Here is an 18,764-nt window from a genome sequence, read left to right on the forward strand (position 1 = left end):
ATTTTAATCTTTCTGATTTTTCTGAAGATGTTACAGATTTAAAAAAAAAAACAACAATAAACCTCCCAAACCAGCAATATATCCCCAAGCCCCTTAACAACAGTTTTGCTATATAAGTTAGGCTAACTATTGATTGTTTTTTGGGAATTTCTCAATTAGAAACATGATTGAAAATGTGGTCAGAGACACACTATATTTTAATAAATAATCCAAACAATTGTTTTGGTTTATTTGGAGGATGCAATGAGAGTGATCTGTTGTCCATGCTCCTGTTGTTGGACAAAGCTCAGAAAGCCATGTTAATTTGTCTTAGAGCCCTCAAAGATTTGTTATATAAGTATCATTTTATACCAGTTGCAATATTTCAGATATTAAATATTAATATTAAATAGTACTAATAAATCCAGAGAGGTAAGACCAATGGGGGAACAAGTCTTTGCAGATTGTCAGGCCTTTTGTTTGAACTGTTGACAACTGTTGACCTCTTAATCTGCCTGTGCAGGTAGTTCTGTGGGGTTTTATGTGACCAAAAGTTGTGTGCAGCCATAGCTGTGTTGACCTTTTGTCATGTGTGGTGCTCTAACCAGTTTTATGATCCATTTTGTCCATGTAGTCTTAAGCCTGACCCTTATTGACTTGCCGGGAATCACTAAAGTGCCAGTGGGGGATCAGCCTCCAGACATTGAGCAGCAGATCAGAGACATGATAATGCAGTTCATCTCCAGAGAGAACTGCCTGATCCTGGCTGTGACTCCAGCTAACACTGACCTTGCCAACTCAGATGCCCTGAAGCTGGCAAAGGAAGTGGACCCTCAGGGTAAGCAGGATTGAGTGTTACCACTTTTTGTTCTCAACTGTAATAACATAATTGAAAATAACTGACCAATTCTTGTGGGAAATTCCATAATTTATAATATGTAATATAGATGTCTAGTTACATTCTCACACGATCTTCAGCATCACAATGTTACTGTTTGTTAGCTCAGTATTGTTTGGGTAATGTTGCTGTAAATGAATTTTAAAGATGTTGTCACTATCTCTTATAAGCAAGTGCAGCAGTGGTTTTCTATGAATTTTTGTAGTAATGGGAAAAATAGGGGATGGTGCTGATGGGATTTCTGGATACTTACATCATAAATTGTATACAGTCATATTGTAGGGGTGCTGAGCCTTGTTAAGGAGTTTTGAGGAACACATTTCAGCACAAGCAATTATGTTCCTTACTTTTCCAGACGTATCATAACTTGAGTTGGAGCTGTTGTTGTGTGATAGCTTTGAGAAGGGCACAGATATGTTCTAACATAATTGTGAGGTGTAATTGTTCTTCTGACTCTAAATGATTCTTCAATAACTTCTTCCTCCTGCTTCCACTCTGGTCAGGCCTCAGAACCATCGGTGTGATCACAAAATTGGATCTGATGGATGAAGGAACAGATGCAAGAGAAGTTCTAGAAAACAAACTCCTCCCTCTTCGCAGAGGTGAGAATGTTCAGTTGCCTTTACTCTTTGCAGTCCAGAAAGTGCTTTGGATAAGGAAGGTGTTTGGGAGTCCTGGAGATGAATCAAAGGTTATGCTGGACTTGATGTGTTCCTTGCTTTTGCAGTTATCTATTCAGCAAACATAAAGGTGACTGTGCTAAAAATGTCCTTTCTGGACCTTGAAAATCCTTGCTTCCTCTGGAATATCCAGCGTAATACCAGCACATCTCATTAGCCAATATTTTTCTTTTCTGCCAGGTTCTTTGTAACAAAAAAAAATGGTTTTTTTCTTTGTATATGACAGAAGCAAGCACGAGAGCTTTGATAATCTCACTGTAAACCAGTTTTGATCCTTGCCAGAAGTTTTCAGTGTTCTAGCAGCTACTACCACATTTGCTCATTCTGTTAATAATATCAAGAATTTTGATTCTAATTATAATTTATTGACAATTTACTGTCTTCTCCTGTGGAGCAAGTTGGTCCAGCAAATGAGAAGAAATTGTTTTGTGTTTTGTTAATGTCATATCATTTATCTGCATAGACCTCTATGTGTTTTTCAATTTTATTTTGGATTTTTGTTTGCTTATTTTTGAAGTGGTTTCTTTGGTTTTCACCAGAGTTTCAGATATTTCTCTATTTGAATTGGTGATTTAAAAGGAAGTCTATTTGCTATATGTAAACAGAATGAACAATTTAGGCACTGTTAAGATTACTATTCTACTTGTAAACATGATCTGAAATGCCTGAATTGGAAAGTTTTGTTTGAGCTGAGACAGTCTGGTTCTATTTAAGATGAATTCAGTGGTTCAGGCAATAGCTGCATTGATTTACCCATTGGTTTTCTCTTGTTTTAGGTTATATTGGTGTTGTAAACAGAAGCCAGAAGGACATTGATGGGAAGAAGGACATAAAAGCAGCTCTTCTAGCAGAAAGGAAATTCTTTCTTTCCCACCCATCCTACAGGCACATGGCAGATCGGATGGGAACACCTTATCTCCAGAAAGTTCTAAACCAGGTAAGACCTGAAACCTTTGTGGTGAAAGGCAACTCTGTAATGATAGGGCCAATATAAAAACTGTGTTAAAATGGAGTTGGTCTCTGAACCTCACTCATCCTTTCCTGCTTTCAGTGTTTTTTAATTTGCACAAGGTAAAAACAAAGCTGTATATTGCATGTAGATACAAAAGCATGCTGTGAGTTGTAGTTTCTGACTCTTACTGGCAGTTCTGCACTCCCCTGTTCTTTAGAATACTGAACATGAACATTAAAACCAAGATTTGCTTCCCTCCCTGGAAGTATACCATCCTATTCCTCAATTGTTACATTTAACTTGTCAGTTGCCCAGTGTTTTTGGTATTCCTACAAGTCAAACTTCATACTGTGTTTTGCAGCTCACTGTCAAATTGTAGCTTTTCCTCTGGAATAGACAAAGACCAGGTCAGCCTGGCTTTGTCCATTTTGGACAGCAGCTGGAAACAGCTGGAATGCTCCTGGTTAAAGTAGAAAACTAAATGGCTGCTCTGCTTAATTTTTTGCTACAGTGACTTTGCAGCTGTAACTGCAAAACCAGGCTATGAAATGCTCTGGGCTTGCTCAAAAATACTGCTAATGCCATTTATTTGTGCTTCAGAGCCAAAGTCTTCATCTTGATGCAAGAAATTCTTTGTACCCTGAATTTTTTTCTGCGTTTAGAATGTTTTGTCTTGTTTTACATCTTGAAAGTTTAATCCATGTGTCTTAGTTTTGAGACTGAAACACAAGCTGCACATATACCTTTCAATTGTCTTGTCTGTCCTGACTCTTTCTATGCTATTAACTTTTTTGAGAGCTGTTTTCAATATTAACCTACTTCAGTAAGAACTGTTGATCATCTGTTGCTTTTACTGTGTGTAGAATGTTATATATGGGAAGATCTACATAAGTTCTGTCCTCAAGATATTGGGGAACTTTTGTGTTTCAGGTAGTATTTCAGTTTCTTTGTATCCACAAGGTGGTGCTCCAGGGAAACTCCAGCTTTTGATTTTGCGCTTGTCAGTCTGCTCAGCAACTTGAAACTTGAGTTTATATCTTTTGGTGTATGACAGTTTAAATGTATAGCTTGTCTGGTTGGGGTTGGGAGGAGGTTTGGGGCATAGTGGAAGAAGTCCAGTTTGCTTTTAATTAAGGAATGTGTACAATACCTGAGACATTTATGATACAGGTGAGTCATAAACAGTGCTGTCCTAACATATTAAAACACACACACACATGTATATATATATGTAAAAACATGCTGTGGGTGCTCAGAATATCTTTCTTTCCCACTTTTCCTTGTGGCTGTAGCAGTTGTTGTGCTGAATAAATATGTAGGGAATTGTGAAACACCCTTAAGAAAAGCAGCAAAATGGGAGTGTGGGATCAGCACAGAGAGATGAGAAGTAATTTTAAATTACCCATGTAATGTGTGTAACTTTTTCAGGTGTAACTAAACAGGTGTGTAGTAACAGGGCTCAGTGAGTGAGAGGATGAAGGAATTTTGTGTGCACCAGGAATATTGAATTGTTCTTTAAAAGTCTCCATTGCATCAGAGATCAAAAGGAGCAGCACTGCTAAACTAGCACAGGTCATGGCTGATATGGTTGGCAGTCAGAAGGAAATGATTGTGCTCTTGCTTTCATCTTTTTGACAGTATAAAAAGACTTTTATTTGCTTTTTAGCAACTTACCAATCATATCCGGGATACCCTGCCAGCTTTCAGAAGCAAACTCCAGAGCCAGCTGCTTTCTATAGAACATGAAGTAGAGGTGTACAAAAACTTCAGACCGGAAGATCCCACCAGAAAAACAAAAGCCCTGTTGCAGTGAGTGTCTTTTGTCTGCTTTTTCACTTCAAATGGGTTTGTTTTGCCTTTTTGCCCCTTCTTTCTGATTGGTTTAAATTTAAACATTAGGATATTGTTAAGGATTCTTTACACAAGCTCCGAAGATTTCTGTGTTTGATGCTCCAGAATACTTTATTTATTTTACAATTTCAACCGAATTTTCCCTAAATTAATTTTAGTAATCCTAGAAAAGGGAGAAAGCAGAACAAGGAAAAAGCATGAAGATGGGAAGCAGAGATGATAAAAAGGTAAAAAACTGCTTCTGATTGTGTAGACATATTCTTCTGTCTGCCAAAAAGATGACCTCAAGCAGGGAAGAGACATTGTGTTGGAAGTCTGTAAGATGAGGAGGTGGGAAGAAGAATAAAGAATGCTTCTTTTTCTAGTATAAAAACTTGTCTGTCCAAAAGAACTTAGAGATGACAAGATAAAATTAATCAAAGATGGTCGTCCTTCATGTTTTGTGCACCCAAGACCCAGAGATCTTTGCTGCAGGAGTTGCCAGTAAAAGTTTGTTGTGCTTTCAGAAAACAGCAAGGCAAATTCTTGGGGATTATCATCATCAGTTCTGAGCTGATTTTTCACTGCTGAAGTCACTGTCTGGTTTGGGTCTCATCCACAAGATAAGTCTGTCTGATGAGACTTTGATACCAGCCATGGAACAGAGATCTCTGTTCATCTGACTTGGAATCAAGTGCAGGTGGAATCCCAGCCCTGTCTTGATTGTGGATTTAGCACCAGGGAGAAAGGACAATGCTGATGTTGTGGATTGAACACCAGTTAGCAGCTGCTGCTTTGCTGCATCTGCTTCCTTCCTTCCTTGGCCTGTTTCCAGGGGTGCTGCATACTCAGTACTGCCTATCTTTTCACCTGGAAGAGCTGCCCTTTTGGGTCTCCCATTTTTTTTTCTTCAGTTGTAGCCCCCTGTGTTTATATGCAAATAAAATTTACCTCTTAGAGAGGAAGCCTGTGAAGGAAGAAGGAAAGGTGTAAAATGTACCTAGCTCTTCTCTCTTATGTGCCCGTTGTCACATTCCTGCTTTGACTGATTCCTGAGCTTTTCAGCATTCTAATGTCTCTGGGATAGATGGTGAGAGCACTGGATTGTGCTTATGTGTAACTTTGGGGCTGGATTCTTTTTCTAATTAAAACTTTGCAGTTCAGAGGGGAAAGTAATCAGCTGAACTAGAGAGGCTTTCTTGAGCCAGATGAAGACTCTGATTTACTCCTTATTTTTGTAACATCTGTGTCCAAAAGAGTAGACAGGTCCTTGGTACTTTACTGCAGATGTTTTGGTTGCAAAAACAGAGGGACATCACCTTTGACTTTTCCATGACTGGTAGAACTCTCCTGTAGGTTTTTCTGGATGCTGCTGCAGAAGTCAAAGCAGAGCCAAGTAAGCTGGAGCTTGTGGTACTGACACATCACCATGTTAGTACTGGTTCTTGGGCTTGCCTTTTGGGCATGGGGAAAAGAAGTTCCTTCCCAGTCTCTTCTGAATTTTGCAGCACTGGATTCACATCATGCTATTAGACTGTACTGCAAGACAGCAGGAATGCAGGGGGATGTGGGTAGGTAGGGATTCTATGGATTGGCAACTTGGCTCAATCAGTTGTACAGATACTTTTGGCAATTGCTTAAATATGTTTGAATAGGCCGTACTGAAATAAGAGTTGGTAGTTAATATGCTTAAATTGTTCCAGGTTTTGTTTGTTCTTTTTTCCTTTCCTCCCCTCCTTTGCCATTTAGGATGGTACAGCAGTTTTCAGTGGACTTTGAAAAAAGAATTGAAGGATCAGGAGATCAAGTTGATACGCTGGAACTTTCAGGAGGTGCCAAAATCAATCGTATTTTCCATGAACGCTTTCCCTTTGAACTTGTGAAGGTATTTATCCATCTTGCTGATGTGCTTTATTTTATTTGTGTTTCCTTATGTTCATACTGATAGTAGTGTAGCCAAGCAAAGATCTGTTTGAAAGAATATGCTTTTAACTGTGGAAGAAATTACGTGAAGTTATAATTGAGACATTTGGCTTAATTTCTAGGATTGGACACTGAGACATGCTAAAAATTCTAAAATACAAGAAAGAGAATATAATTATAATCAATTTCATACTATTTTCTGTGCTCTCCTATTGTTTTATCACAGATGGCATCTTTCTTTGGTTAAATGGGGCAGGCAAGCAGTTACAGTTGGTAAATTTGACTTGTGTTCAAGTAGCTGATATCTATTAAAATGAGAGTTATGGAAAATAGCCCTTTAGGTCCCTTCCAACCTAAATCATTCTATGATGGTTTGACCTAGGTAATGACCCTTTCATTTGTGACAACACTGACTTCTCTTCCAGCCAGCTGCCTTCCAAGAAACTTGAAGAAAAGCTTCATAACTGGGACAACTCCTCTCTTAAAATTAGTTGAAAACTGTAGAATGGGAAGGGGAGGATAAACAGATCATAATCACGGAAGTTGCACCACTTTAAGAAACCAGCTTTTAAAAAAAAAAAAGTGGAGTCTTCCAAATCCTGTTTCTGGCTTACTCTGTCAACTCTTCAAAATCATTCCAGCTGTTGATATATCTGGAATGGAAGAATATGTGATTTTCAACAATATTTACTGCTGCCTGTTGCCTTAGTTCTAAAACATTTTAAAATACTTATGCATTGTTTGGTGTAATTAGAAATTACTATTTTAACGGCTGAACTTGCTTGTCCTATGGTTATGGAGGGAGAGGGGATATTTTTTGTTTTGTTGAAACCTTCCCCTGATGTGCTGTTGTGTGCTGCTGTTCCTCTAGATGGAATTCAATGAGAAGGAGCTGAGGAGAGAGATAAGTTATGCCATCAAGAACATACATGGGATCAGGCAAGTGCTCCCATGTTTTCCTGCCTGGGCACATGGTACAGGTGCAATATCTTCCCAAAGCATTGCTTCCAAGCTTTGTTGTTCTCAGAGTTTTGGGAAATGTTTCTTGTGTTACTTGATTGGTAAATTCTCAGATGGTTGACCCTGGTAGCTGTGATGCAGGATTTGAACTTTGCTTGCCTGATTGCTGGGGAGGTCTTGATTTATCATAGTGAACTGATAGTTTTGGATGTGCTTTTATAGTTTGGTTTTTTATATCATTTATCTGGCAAGGTAGACCTTGGAAAAGAGTGTTTAAAAGAGAAGCAAGGCCCATTTGTTTAGGACTGGTTCTCTGGAGTAGCTGTTTATAGTTTCGTTTACTCTGTAGTGACCAACTGTGAAATTCTCCACGTTGGACTCTGAGTAACAAAACCTCATTTTCTGGTGTGAGGGAAAAGTGAAGCCATAGGATTCTTATGGATTTGCTGTGCAAGGGATTGTGCATGGGGTGCTTGCAGCTGCCACTCATCCCTAAGGTTTGATGCACTGCTGCTGAGGCTTTACTGCATTATAGCAGTACTCCTAAGAGTTCTTGCAGTCCTCTTGAAGGAGTTTCATCTTTCAAGCATGTTTCTACTTATATTCTTATATTCTGAGTATATTCTTACTTAGAATGATACTTCCTTTGAGAAAGAAGCAAATTTAATTCTGTGGAAGTCTGTTTGTGTAGGGATTATTACTCAGCTCTGAAAGTGAAGATTTGAGCAATTTAGTAAAAAAAAATCTTCCTTGCCTGATGTTTTTATTACTGTCTTACATATTCTTTTATGTCCACAGAACAGGTTTGTTCACTCCAGATATGGCGTTTGAAGCCATTGTTAAAAAACAGATCGTTAAGCTGAAAGGACCTTGCTTGAAAAGTGTGGATCTGGTGATGCAAGAGTTAATCAACACTGTCAAGAAGTGCACTAAAAAGGTAGCTTGCACATAGAGCTGGTAATGTAAGTAAAATGCAACGGTATAGTATATAATATAAAGGCTGTCTTGCATTTTATGGTGTTATAAGAGATTTCTGATTCAGTCACTTGTCAGACAGAGTAGGACTTCCTCAGGTAATTAATTACAACTTCTGCAAAGTGCTCAGAATAATGTAATCATGGAAAAGTTCATTTTTTGATTCCTTTTGTTTTCATTCTTATGGTGAGAGGTGTTTTTGAGTCAAGAGATGCCCTCAGTTTCCTCCTTAAAACCGTGTTTTCACTTCTTAGCTGACTGGCTGCTTTTGCAGTCTCACTTGTCCATCTGCCTGTCCCATCATCCCAGTGCAGGGTACCCCATAATAGCAGGGATTCTGGGATGTGAGCACAGCTATGATGAGGTTGTTGAGAAACATCCTCTTGCATTTTTTTCTGAAAAAAACCCCAATTTTTTATATCAAAGGAGATATTTCTTAAAACCCGAAAGACAAAGAACATAGAGAAGCAGATTCTCTGGTATGTTTTCAGCAGAGTTTCCAGGGTTTTTTTTCACTTTGTCAAAGTCTGTAAGACTTGTCACTTAAATTAACTGTACAACTGTATCTTGCTTTTTTCAGTATTGTTATGTAAAGATGTTGCCACAAGGTGGAGCCTTTAAAAACAAGAAATTTGGAACTCATTTAGAGCACCACTCTGGAATTAGGCCCAGTAGAAGAGAGAGAAACCTCACCCCAGATAGACTGTTTTTCATATGTCCAAAGTGTATTTTCCTCAGTGTTCCCTGGAGGAGAAGAACAACAACAGTCCAAAGGTTTAGGTCTCTCCTGTCCCTGAACAACAGCAAGTAATGCTTGCTTTGCAATGTGCTTAACTTTGAGTCCCAAGCATTTATAATATTTGCTTTCTTCCAGAGAGGAAGGCTGGAGGCTCCCCTGTTTGTGTTCCACTGAAGCCCCTCTGCAGGTGTAAATTTCTATTAATTTTCTGTTTCAGTTGGCAACATATCCAAGGTTGTGTGAGGAAACAGAAAGAATTGTTGCTGGCTACATTCGTGAAAGAGAAGAGAAGACCAAGGACCAGGTGAGAATAAATAGGAGATGTGACAGTTTGGGGAAGTGTGTGAGGGAGAAGAGCTCTTACATCCAAAGTGCAGTAGGACAGTGAAAGATTTAATTTTTTTTCAAATAGGCTGCACATTTTAGAGAGGAAGAAAAGTTGCTTCTTTACCACTGAGCTTTAACAAGCACCAGAATTGTTACAGAAAGGTTAAGTAGTGTTGGCTTGTTCCTGTGCCAGTGTGCCAACTTGTTGGCTGGGCCACTAGAGCTGTTTTGTGGGAAATCAGTATTGATTAAACAAATGCACACAGGAATAGCTTATTTCTGCTTTGTTTCCAGGTGTTTTTAACATACCCATCCCATGCACCCACCCCTCAGCTTAATTACAGTGAGGCTCACAAACAATTGTACTGGGACCCAAGAGGGAGTGAGAAGCTTTCCTTCAAGTTCAAAAAAAGCTAAAAACCAAATTAAAATTCAGAGAAATTTGGTTAAAGCATTCATCACTTAGCCAAACATTCCAAATCCAGGAAACTGCAAATCTAAGATGACATGGAAAGGATTTGGAATTATTGTCTGGAGAGTGCAGAGTGTGACAATAGAAATCTTTGGGGAAGAAGAGCTCAGCAGAACTCCTAAGCTGTTCTGGACTCCTGGCTCTCTAGGCCTGTCCCTGTGCAAGTTAGGGAGCTGTGCAGCACATCCTGCTGCTTTAATCTGTGCTGCAAATGTAGTCATAGAATAATTCAACAAAAAATTATTAGCTGGGCTTGTACTTGCAGGGAGTTCTAGTCAGAACACTGTTATCTCGAAATTTTGGAGAAAATACAAGTTGTTTAAAATAGAGTTTTATTTTCCTGTTCTTCATTGTATGCACATACCTGACTATTTATCAGAACAAGCAACAAAATATGGGCTTTCTGTAAATGCCAAAAATTGACCAAATAGGTTATTGTCACATTCACATCATTATTTATGATGTTAGCAGCTATCCTTTAGAGGTAAGAGATGGAGCACAAACATAGTGGGGATTGAGTCTAAATGAGGCCTCTAATATCTTCTGGAAATTGTGACGAATTTGGGAGTGATGCTGTATTTGAGGAACTGTGCAGAAATAAGGTTGAAGAGATGAAATGCCACCATTTGGTAACAATAGGTTCCTTCCTTGCTCCCTCTGGTAAATGGAAGTCTGAAAAGACAGGGGTGAAATGCAGTCTCCTTCATATTCCAGATCCTCTTGGAGGGTGGAAGGGAATTTTTTGCAGATATCTTACCAAGTTCTTTGCTGAGTTAGATTGTCAAGGTCGAATGAAATTCTCTGTGGGCTGCTGAAAGACTGACAAGTGATAAATACACAAATCATTTTGTTATTTTGTTGATAGCCCATCTCTCAATCCAGATATGCACATAGAATGGCTGGACTGGACATTTTCTAGGCCAGGACTGGATTATTTATCACTGCTTTGTGTGGTACATAAAGTGGAAGTATATGGATTTTAGGTTTAAGGTTTAGGTTCCTTGCTGGCTTGGCTGGAATGCTCCAGATAGGCAGAATTTGCTTAACTTGCAAAATGCAGAGCTGGAATCTATGTGTTCTCCCTGCCTGTGTATGATTGATCTTAATGGAATGGACAAGGGCCAAGAAGGTGAAAAATGTGGTCTGTTAGGAGAAAAAGTAGGAAGAAGGAATAGAACTTCTGTAGTCTAACTTATTAAATAAGCACAGAAACAGAAGCAGTGGAATTTAGAAAATATTGCTTTTGGCTGGAACAATTATGAAAACAATATTCAGTAATGCAGAGACTCAAGAGTTCTGGTTTTTTTCTTCCTTCCTTTTCTTCAATCTCTCTCTTCCACCTTACCCATCCTGTTTTGCTCTCCTGTCTCCCATAACAGATGCTGCTGCTCATTGATATCCAGGTTTCTTATATCAACACCAACCATGAAGACTTCATTGGCTTTGCAAAGTAAGTACATGGAAAATTTGTTATAAAGACTCTGCCAGGCTTTTTTGTTTATTTGCTTGGCATTTTTTATTATGCTCAGAACACAATTCCTGAAGTATGACAGTGAGGATCCAGGCTGCAGAGTCCCATACATGCAAGACCATGCTCATTCTCAATAGCCACAATGTTGAAGTCTGTCCCAGTTGCAGGGGAGTCTTCACCCAGTTCACAAGCCTGGTTTCACTGAAGCTGGAGCTTGTGTCTTAGTCTGGAGTCACACGCATTTCAGGACACAGAAATGGATATTGGTGGTCTTTCCACATTGTTATTAATGCATACTTTGGGAGCTGTGATTCTGTGTGAAGCAGTTTTGCTCAGAATAATGGATGTCACTGAATTCTAAGTGTGCCTGCTGTTTGGCTGCAGAGAATAATAGTAGCAGAATGCCCTGCAGGGCCTGGTTTGACGTTCTCCTTGCTTAATTGAAAAGGCTGTGAGAATATTTTCCAGAATGTTCTCCCTTAGTTTCCAGCAATTTATGCCTCAGGGACTTCATACCAACATTTTGACACTAGTAAAAACATAGAAGATGTCTTCACTCTTTGAAAAATTAATGTTCCTTCAGACACATTCATGCTGTATTTGCCATAATAGTGATTGGACTCACAACAGGTTTGGGTTGTGTGAGATGCTGGCAACAAATTTGGGCACCACAGTAGTATTTGACTGTGGCCAATTCTAGTTAGCTCTGTGAAGGAAGGTGCACATCTTTGGCAGTGTGCCTTGAAGGTTTAAAACATGGAGCTCAGTGAGCTGAGAGGGGAGAAAGCAAAGGCAGGCACTGTTTGTGTTTGGTTTGAGCAACTTTCTCTAGAATTGTTTGTGGGTCCTAGATATTGTTATCAGTTCTCTTGACAAATAACAGGATGTTGTAGGAGTGGTGGCTGGCCTTCTAGAGGTCAAGATAAAAACCTGCCTGCTATTTACTACTCTTCATCCTTTTCTGACAGGAAAAAGGCTGCTAAAAACACTCCATGTATATTCATGGTGTGTGTTGTGACCTTGGGAAGTCACATAGTCCCACCTCCCGCTCAGAGGAGGGTCCTGCTGAGTTCAGACCAGGCTTCTCAGGGTTTTGTCCAATCAGATCTGGAGGATTCCCAAAATTGGAGATTCTCCAGCCTTTCTATGCTAGCTTGTTCCAATGCTTGTCTCACCTCACTATGAAAAGACTTTTCCTTGTGTCAAGTTGAAACTTTCCATATTTTATAGTACTGGATTCTGGAGTTCCAGGTGTATCTGTACCTATTGCATTATGTTTCTCCCCTGGAAAAATTCCCCTCATGGGTGTTGCTCCTGCAGCCTCCATGGTCCTTGCTGCTGTGTCTTTACAATTCCCAAGTTCAATTTCTTGGGAAAGCTGCTTCCTCTTTTGCCAGCTGAGATCTGGAAATCCCCAAGTGCTGTGTATGGGGCATAAGCAGATGACAAGTGACTCTTGGCTTAAGTTCACTGGTAAGTTTAAGCAAGGGTTTCTCTAGGTTGGAACAGATGGGAAGGAAAGTAGCCTTGTTGACTTCTGCTCAATTAAAAGAGAAAAATTGGATAGCAAAGAAGAATTTAAAATATATTCACTAATGAGACAAATGGAGGAAAATACTAATTTGAAACTATAAGTGTATAATTGTTACAGCAGTTATGTTAGAGCTGGAAAATGAAACAAGTTGTGCAGCACAGGGGCTTCTGCAGTATCCAAACATCCTGGACTACAGATTCCCCAGATTCCCTGGTGTTTCCTTTCCCCTGCTGAGCCTTCTAGCCCTTTGTCTCATGCAGCTGCAGTAACAGTGTAAGTCCTGTGAACCATAAGAATGAGAGCACAAGATATTACAAACTACTCTGCAGCACTGCAGGACCTGAGGCAGGTACAGTGCAATGGAATTGTCTTGAGAGGGATTTAACAAGGACAGTGTATAGAACAAATTTACATAGTTATAAAATGGCAAAATCTTAGAATATTAATGTTTGTCTTGTTTGGCAGAACAAATGGCAAAATTCTGGGCTTGAGTTTGTTTCCAGCTGGTATAACTCAAGAACAGCTACATGCTTCAATCTGCATGAAAGGGTAATTTGTGTTTAGAACATTAAATAAAGGACCAATTGCTGGGCTATTTCTAAAAGGCATGGGTTTCTTAATATGATGTTAATGGTATAATTAACTTTTCTAAGATGATAAAATTAAGAAAAAAATAAAACTTAGAAGTTGCACCAAGGACATGCAGTGTTGTTTGGTCAAAAGGATCAGGATTGTCAAGCTAAACACAGTGAGTAGGCACAAAGAATCAATATCCTCGTGGATCTCCCAGACAGCATGTGGACTGCTGGTTTGATGGTGTGGTCCAAAGGACAGGATCAGAATTTGGACTAGGGTTGAGTTGGGTGCTTCATCAATTCTTGGAGCAGCAGGTGTGCACCAAACAGCAGGATTGGCCACAGACTCTGATGCAAGCACACCTCTGCCTTTCTCTGTCAGAGCAGCCTTTGGAGCTGCTGGCATGTGGATGCTTCTGTCCTCAGTGAATCAGTGCCTGGTGAAATGGTATAATCTAATCCAAACAAAACTTCCTGTCACCAGTGAAGGGCTGGTGGCTGAGTAGCCAAAGCCTGCTCTTGGAACGCTTTTCTCCTTCTTTGCAGCAATATTTTAATTTTGTGGCCTAACACAAGCTGCCACATAATGCAAATGCTTTTAGAATGAATGGCAACTTGTTTGGTTTTGAGACAGGAGTGTGTTTTGTTTCAGGAACTGGGATTACCAAAGTTAAAGAATTGAGCAAAATATTTTAAATATGGTTTAGTTTTAAATGTGCTCTATTCTTACAAGATTTCAACTTTGAACCAGCTTTATGAAGGCTTCATCCATTGGTTATATTTACGCCCTCAATAAATATTAGAATAATATCCAAAACAAACTGTCAAGACAAAGCTATTAAGGAGCCTCCAGCAGGGGAGGATTTTGTTGTACTGCTCTAAATAACAGAAATGGCTTGCTTTTTGTCTCTTCTGAATATTTATAGAGGCTAATGTTTCCAAAGTTACCCACATGAGCCATAATTTCTCTGTGCTTTTAGTAACCTTTACCAATGCAAGAAGGATGTTGTTGCAAAGGGGATGATTGGTAGGAGCTGACTGCTGTGCATGTCCCTTCTGTCCTTAGCAGGAAATATCATCAGGTAGAAATACAGTTGAAATATGCACATATATGCAACGATTTTCCTGTGTTTCTTTTGCTGTGTTAATCTAGCTTTCTCTGCTAGGATCAAAAGTAACTATTACTGCTAAAATGATTGCTCAGGAACTGGCTTAGTTCAAGTTTCCTCAGCATAACTCTTTTCCTCTGCTTCCCTTAGTGCCCAACAAAGAAGCAGTCAGGTTAACAAAAGTGCAGTGGGAAATCAGGTAGGCACCTAACAGAGAATGGATAATGGCATGTGCAAGTTAATCCAAGCTGTTTGGTTTTCTTGGCTGCATTTTCTGTTTTAAGTCTATCATTTACCTTTGTTTGCTTCAAACATACATAAATGTGTCCTCATTGCCTTGTTTTGCTGAACTTTTCAAAGCCACCTGACTTCCATTGTTATCATCATTTGCTGTTTAGCATTTCTGCTGCTGCTTGCACTGCTGGTGAGTGTCTTCCCTCCCATGCTGTTCAGTGCCTTGAATCCTCATGTTACACATCGGTGTTTTGTCATTAACTGCAAACTTGTGAATTTCAGAATCCCAAATGCTGGTGAGTACTTGCCTGCGTGTGCTTTGTGTGTTTTGCTACTCCTGATGTGTTCACAGCTGAACTGCAGTGAAGGGCAAGTCAGCAAGCAAATGTGGATTTGCCTTTACCTCTTCTGAAACCTTTCAGCTGCCTATGTACCATGGGCCTTTCTCAAAAGAAACAAAGAATAAGTGGTTGATGCTCTCAGATTAATTAGTGTCTACACTGAGATTCATTAATGAAATAGTTTGTTTCTTTTTGTCATGTAAGAATATGGGATTGATTCTGCAAGGTGCTTGGTGCTCCTGAGCCTGCCTTCCCTCTCTGCTTTTGTGTGGGTCAGGGGTTCTCAGTACTTGGCAGGATCAGTCCTCTTCTTAATATGAGATGAAAATAAGCAAAATGCTACCATTTGGAGAGTTTCTGCTCACTTTGAGGTTTTTGCAAAGTCTTAAACTGAAAAAAAATTGTTATGGAACTAGTACATACTTGAGAATGAAATAAAAAATAGTAGTAAAAATAAGACAATGAAATTTTGTTTAATTACCAGTATTGAATATTTTCCTGATGTTTTCACATGCAATTTGGTCAAACAATGCTCAGGAGGTTTCACCACCTGATCAAAGTTTTCAAATGTGACAGCTAAGTTTAGATCCAAGCGATGAACCTGAAATTTCAGAAAGTCTCCTATTCTGCTGCTGTTGTAGACAAGAGTTCTTGGCAAGAGTTCTAGTCATCTTTTTGGAGCTAGAAATTCCATCTCTTCCTCTCACCAAGAAATTGCTAGTTATTTTCAGGATATTTCTTAAAATAATCCAGCAACTTCTTGGATGCGATGGTTCCCCACAGCCTGACCAGCATGAGTGGCATTTTTGATATAATATATGGTTTGGATTAAAATGAAAAAAAAAACCCTGAAAGGTCTAAACACTGCAATGGCTTCAAAGAGCAGCCTCTCCCCTCTGAGGAGAGATTTCCTTCTTATCTAGCTGTGCTGGAACATGTGTCAAACACAAGGACTGTCATCACTTTGGAGTGTCCCATAAAAGGAAAAGCAACCAATTATCTGGCTCTTCAAAAATACACAAATAAAATGAATGATTTTTTAATTGAGTGAATGTTTTCTCTCTAAAGAAGTGAAGAAAAAGCTTGGCATTTTAAATTCAATGTTGAAACTTGGTTACTTGTTGTATTAAGGACTTTGCTGAACCTTTTATTGTAGAGATAATAAACAGATGTTTGTAAGTTGATTGTTTGGAGTTGAAAAGAATGAGAGAATGTTTCTGAAATAAAACTTCATTTTTGCAATTTGCTATTTCAGGGAACCAATCTACCGCCTTCAAGGCAAATTGTACGAGCTAAGTTCTGTAAGCTTTATTGTTGCTTTTTCATTTAGCTTCTCAGAGGGCAAAATTTGTCTCTAACTCATTGGTTTGTCAAATACTTGCTGCTGAACTATTTAATGTTAAGCTGTCTTGTCTGTAACTCTACCTCAACAAAGTGTAATTGCAGTTCATCACTTAACTGCTACTAACCTGCTGTTACCAGTCTGAGCTAGTATAACTTAAAATGTTGTAGAAGACTTTGCATCAAATTAATATTTTTGTACTTTAACAAGTTTCTCAAACTAAAATGACTAATTGGTGTTTATTTTATTATATAACTGGAAAGCAGTTTTTATCTGATGTGAGTGCCTCTATTCATAGTAAACCTCTCTTTGTAAGGTGGGCAAATAAGTTTCTGGTAACCCAAAGGAAACATTAGCTCTGGTGTAAATGAACATGCTGTTTATGGATACAGGTACTGTTCTTGGTGGTTTGTTTATGTCAAGGAATTACTTTGGATAGAAAAATGAGTTTTATGAATGAAAATATTTAAAACCTTTTTAACATTCTCTTTATAGCACCAGGAGGATCAATATATCACGGACAGACTCTTTTCTAACCCTTCCACTTCATGAGTAAATAAATATGTGAATGTCTTTAATATTACTAATTAGAATTAATTGTCTAAACTGCAGTTAATTTTATAACAAGTTACTATTGGTTCAGTGATGGTAAGGTGTGAGAAATAAATTTGTGTTGTGTGTATTCTTTGACAATATCTGTGATAAAAATGTACATTTTTTCAGTTTGTTGCCATCATCAAATTCTATTAGTTGTTGTTTTAAAGTAAATTTATGTTCAGTTATGGCAAAAGGCATCACTGACTTTAGCAGCAGTTGAATTGCACCCCTTGGGGAGATCAAGGTCACTGAATTTTCCCAAAATAGTGGGATGCTCATTTGCAATAATTTGCTGTTCTTTTTTAGTAGCTTGCCTTGGGCTGGAATGATGCAGATAACTATTAACTATTTCTGTGTATCTTGGAAATAAGATGAGCACAGCAACACCTTATTTTTGGACAATATTCCAAATGCAAATTCCTCTTAGCATGGTTTTCTCCTTTTTCCTCTACTACTAATTTATCCTCTCACACTTAATCTTTGGCCTTTTTTTTGTTTGTCTTTTCTTTGCTACCGCCTGAGGTTTTGACCTGACTCCACAAAGTTTCTTTTTAAGCCACAGGTTAGTCTGTCTTCTCATTTGCTTGGAGTACTCTGTGCAATGCTTGGTTTTACACAGCACACCAGCAAGGCTTGGCTCCTGAAAGCTGACCCACTCTTAATTGTGTGTGCTGTGTGCTCAGATTCGTTCTGGTGACTAAAATTCAATGTTTTAAGCTCCCTTCATGATAAAACTTTAAAGATGAAGGTGTCATTGCTATATGAGCCCAATTGGTGTGTTTGGGAATGCAAGACACTGAAATTATAGAGGATTATATATAATTTATATGAGATTCTGTCCTTCTGTGGCAAATTCTGCTGCTGTGCTTGAGGTAGCCCTGTAACTGGAGAAGGGGCTTCATGTGAACTCTGGGTTTCAAGGCACTGTCCATGTGATGTGGAGGTTTAGGTCTGAGGGGTTTGTTTGACCTGCCTCTCTTCAGTGTTACACCAACAATCTGATTAATTTTCTGATTAATTTCTTCTGGACACAAGTAGCATTCAGACCCTATCAGCTAGCTTGAGCTATAGTCCTAATAAGTAACTTTTCCCCTTGTAACCCCCTTTTTTTTTTCTTTTCTTTTAATCCTGCTTTGTAGCATACTTTGCTGTTTCTTTTCTTCAGATATACTTAAATCCTATTATCTTGCATGACCCAGGAAATAAATGCTTGTAGAATTTTTTTAATCAACCAGATGGAAATGGAGACTTGTGCCATAGTCAGTGAGGTGGTTATGAAAAATCATGGCAAAGCTGTTCTGTTAAGAAATGTCAGTATTTCTATGAAAGAGGTGGTGCCCATGAGCTAACACATTCAAAAACATTTAAAAATTCAGCAGCATGAAACCTGTTGGTTTGGAGTTTTCACTTTATCAAGTCTAGAGGAGTATTGCTGTTCTAAATGGCCTTTATTTATTTTTTAGGTTAATATCCCTTCATGTTTGACTTACCTCAATCTTTGTTTAACTATATTTGGAAGTATATTTCAGTTTTTTTACCCCTGACAGCTTTGCTCCAGTAAAGACTAAATTTTTCTTTAAAGCAGACATGTTTTTAGGACTTCAGCCTCTGTCACAAGTTTGAAGTTATGTAATACATTGTGCAGTGATTTGTAGGGAAGCAATGTCACAAGATCTTGGTTGTGTTCCGTATCAGAGCAGGTCTGAGCAGTTTATGCTGGGACATTTGGCAGATGACAGTGAAATACTGTAGCAGGTTTCCCCTCTTAATATGTTCCAGCTTCTGTAGTGTGAGGATCTTCATGACTGAATCCAAAGAACCAACAG

At 38.7% G+C, this 18,764-nt stretch overlaps 1 protein-coding gene across 3 annotated transcripts in view; it reads left to right on the forward strand.

Annotated features, from left to right (window-relative positions):
* The window catches only part of DNM3 (dynamin 3), a 169,478-nt gene that overhangs the window by 26,637 nt on the left and 124,077 nt on the right, over positions 1 to 18,764 (forward strand). For 2 of the 3 annotated variants that reach the window (XM_030953088.1, XM_030953090.1), the window contains exons 4-13: positions 614 to 817; positions 1,381 to 1,479; positions 2,334 to 2,494; positions 4,176 to 4,318; positions 6,089 to 6,224; positions 7,134 to 7,201; positions 8,021 to 8,159; positions 9,154 to 9,240; positions 11,115 to 11,185; positions 14,575 to 14,623. In XM_030953088.1, the coding sequence (XP_030808948.1) occupies positions 614 to 817; positions 1,381 to 1,479; positions 2,334 to 2,494; positions 4,176 to 4,318; positions 6,089 to 6,224; positions 7,134 to 7,201; positions 8,021 to 8,159; positions 9,154 to 9,240; positions 11,115 to 11,185; positions 14,575 to 14,623 (1,157 nt within the window). Of the gene's footprint in view, positions 1 to 613; positions 818 to 1,380; positions 1,480 to 2,333; positions 2,495 to 4,175; positions 4,319 to 6,088; positions 6,225 to 7,133; positions 7,202 to 8,020; positions 8,160 to 9,153; positions 9,241 to 11,114; positions 11,186 to 14,574; positions 14,624 to 17,482; positions 17,501 to 18,764 lie in introns of all 3 variants that reach the window. The other variant, XM_030953087.1, reaches the window with a different exon arrangement.

The sequence above is a fragment of the Camarhynchus parvulus genome, chromosome 8 (assembly GCF_901933205.1).
Source record: "Camarhynchus parvulus chromosome 8, STF_HiC, whole genome shotgun sequence".
Taxonomy (NCBI): domain Eukaryota; kingdom Metazoa; phylum Chordata; class Aves; order Passeriformes; family Thraupidae; genus Camarhynchus; species Camarhynchus parvulus.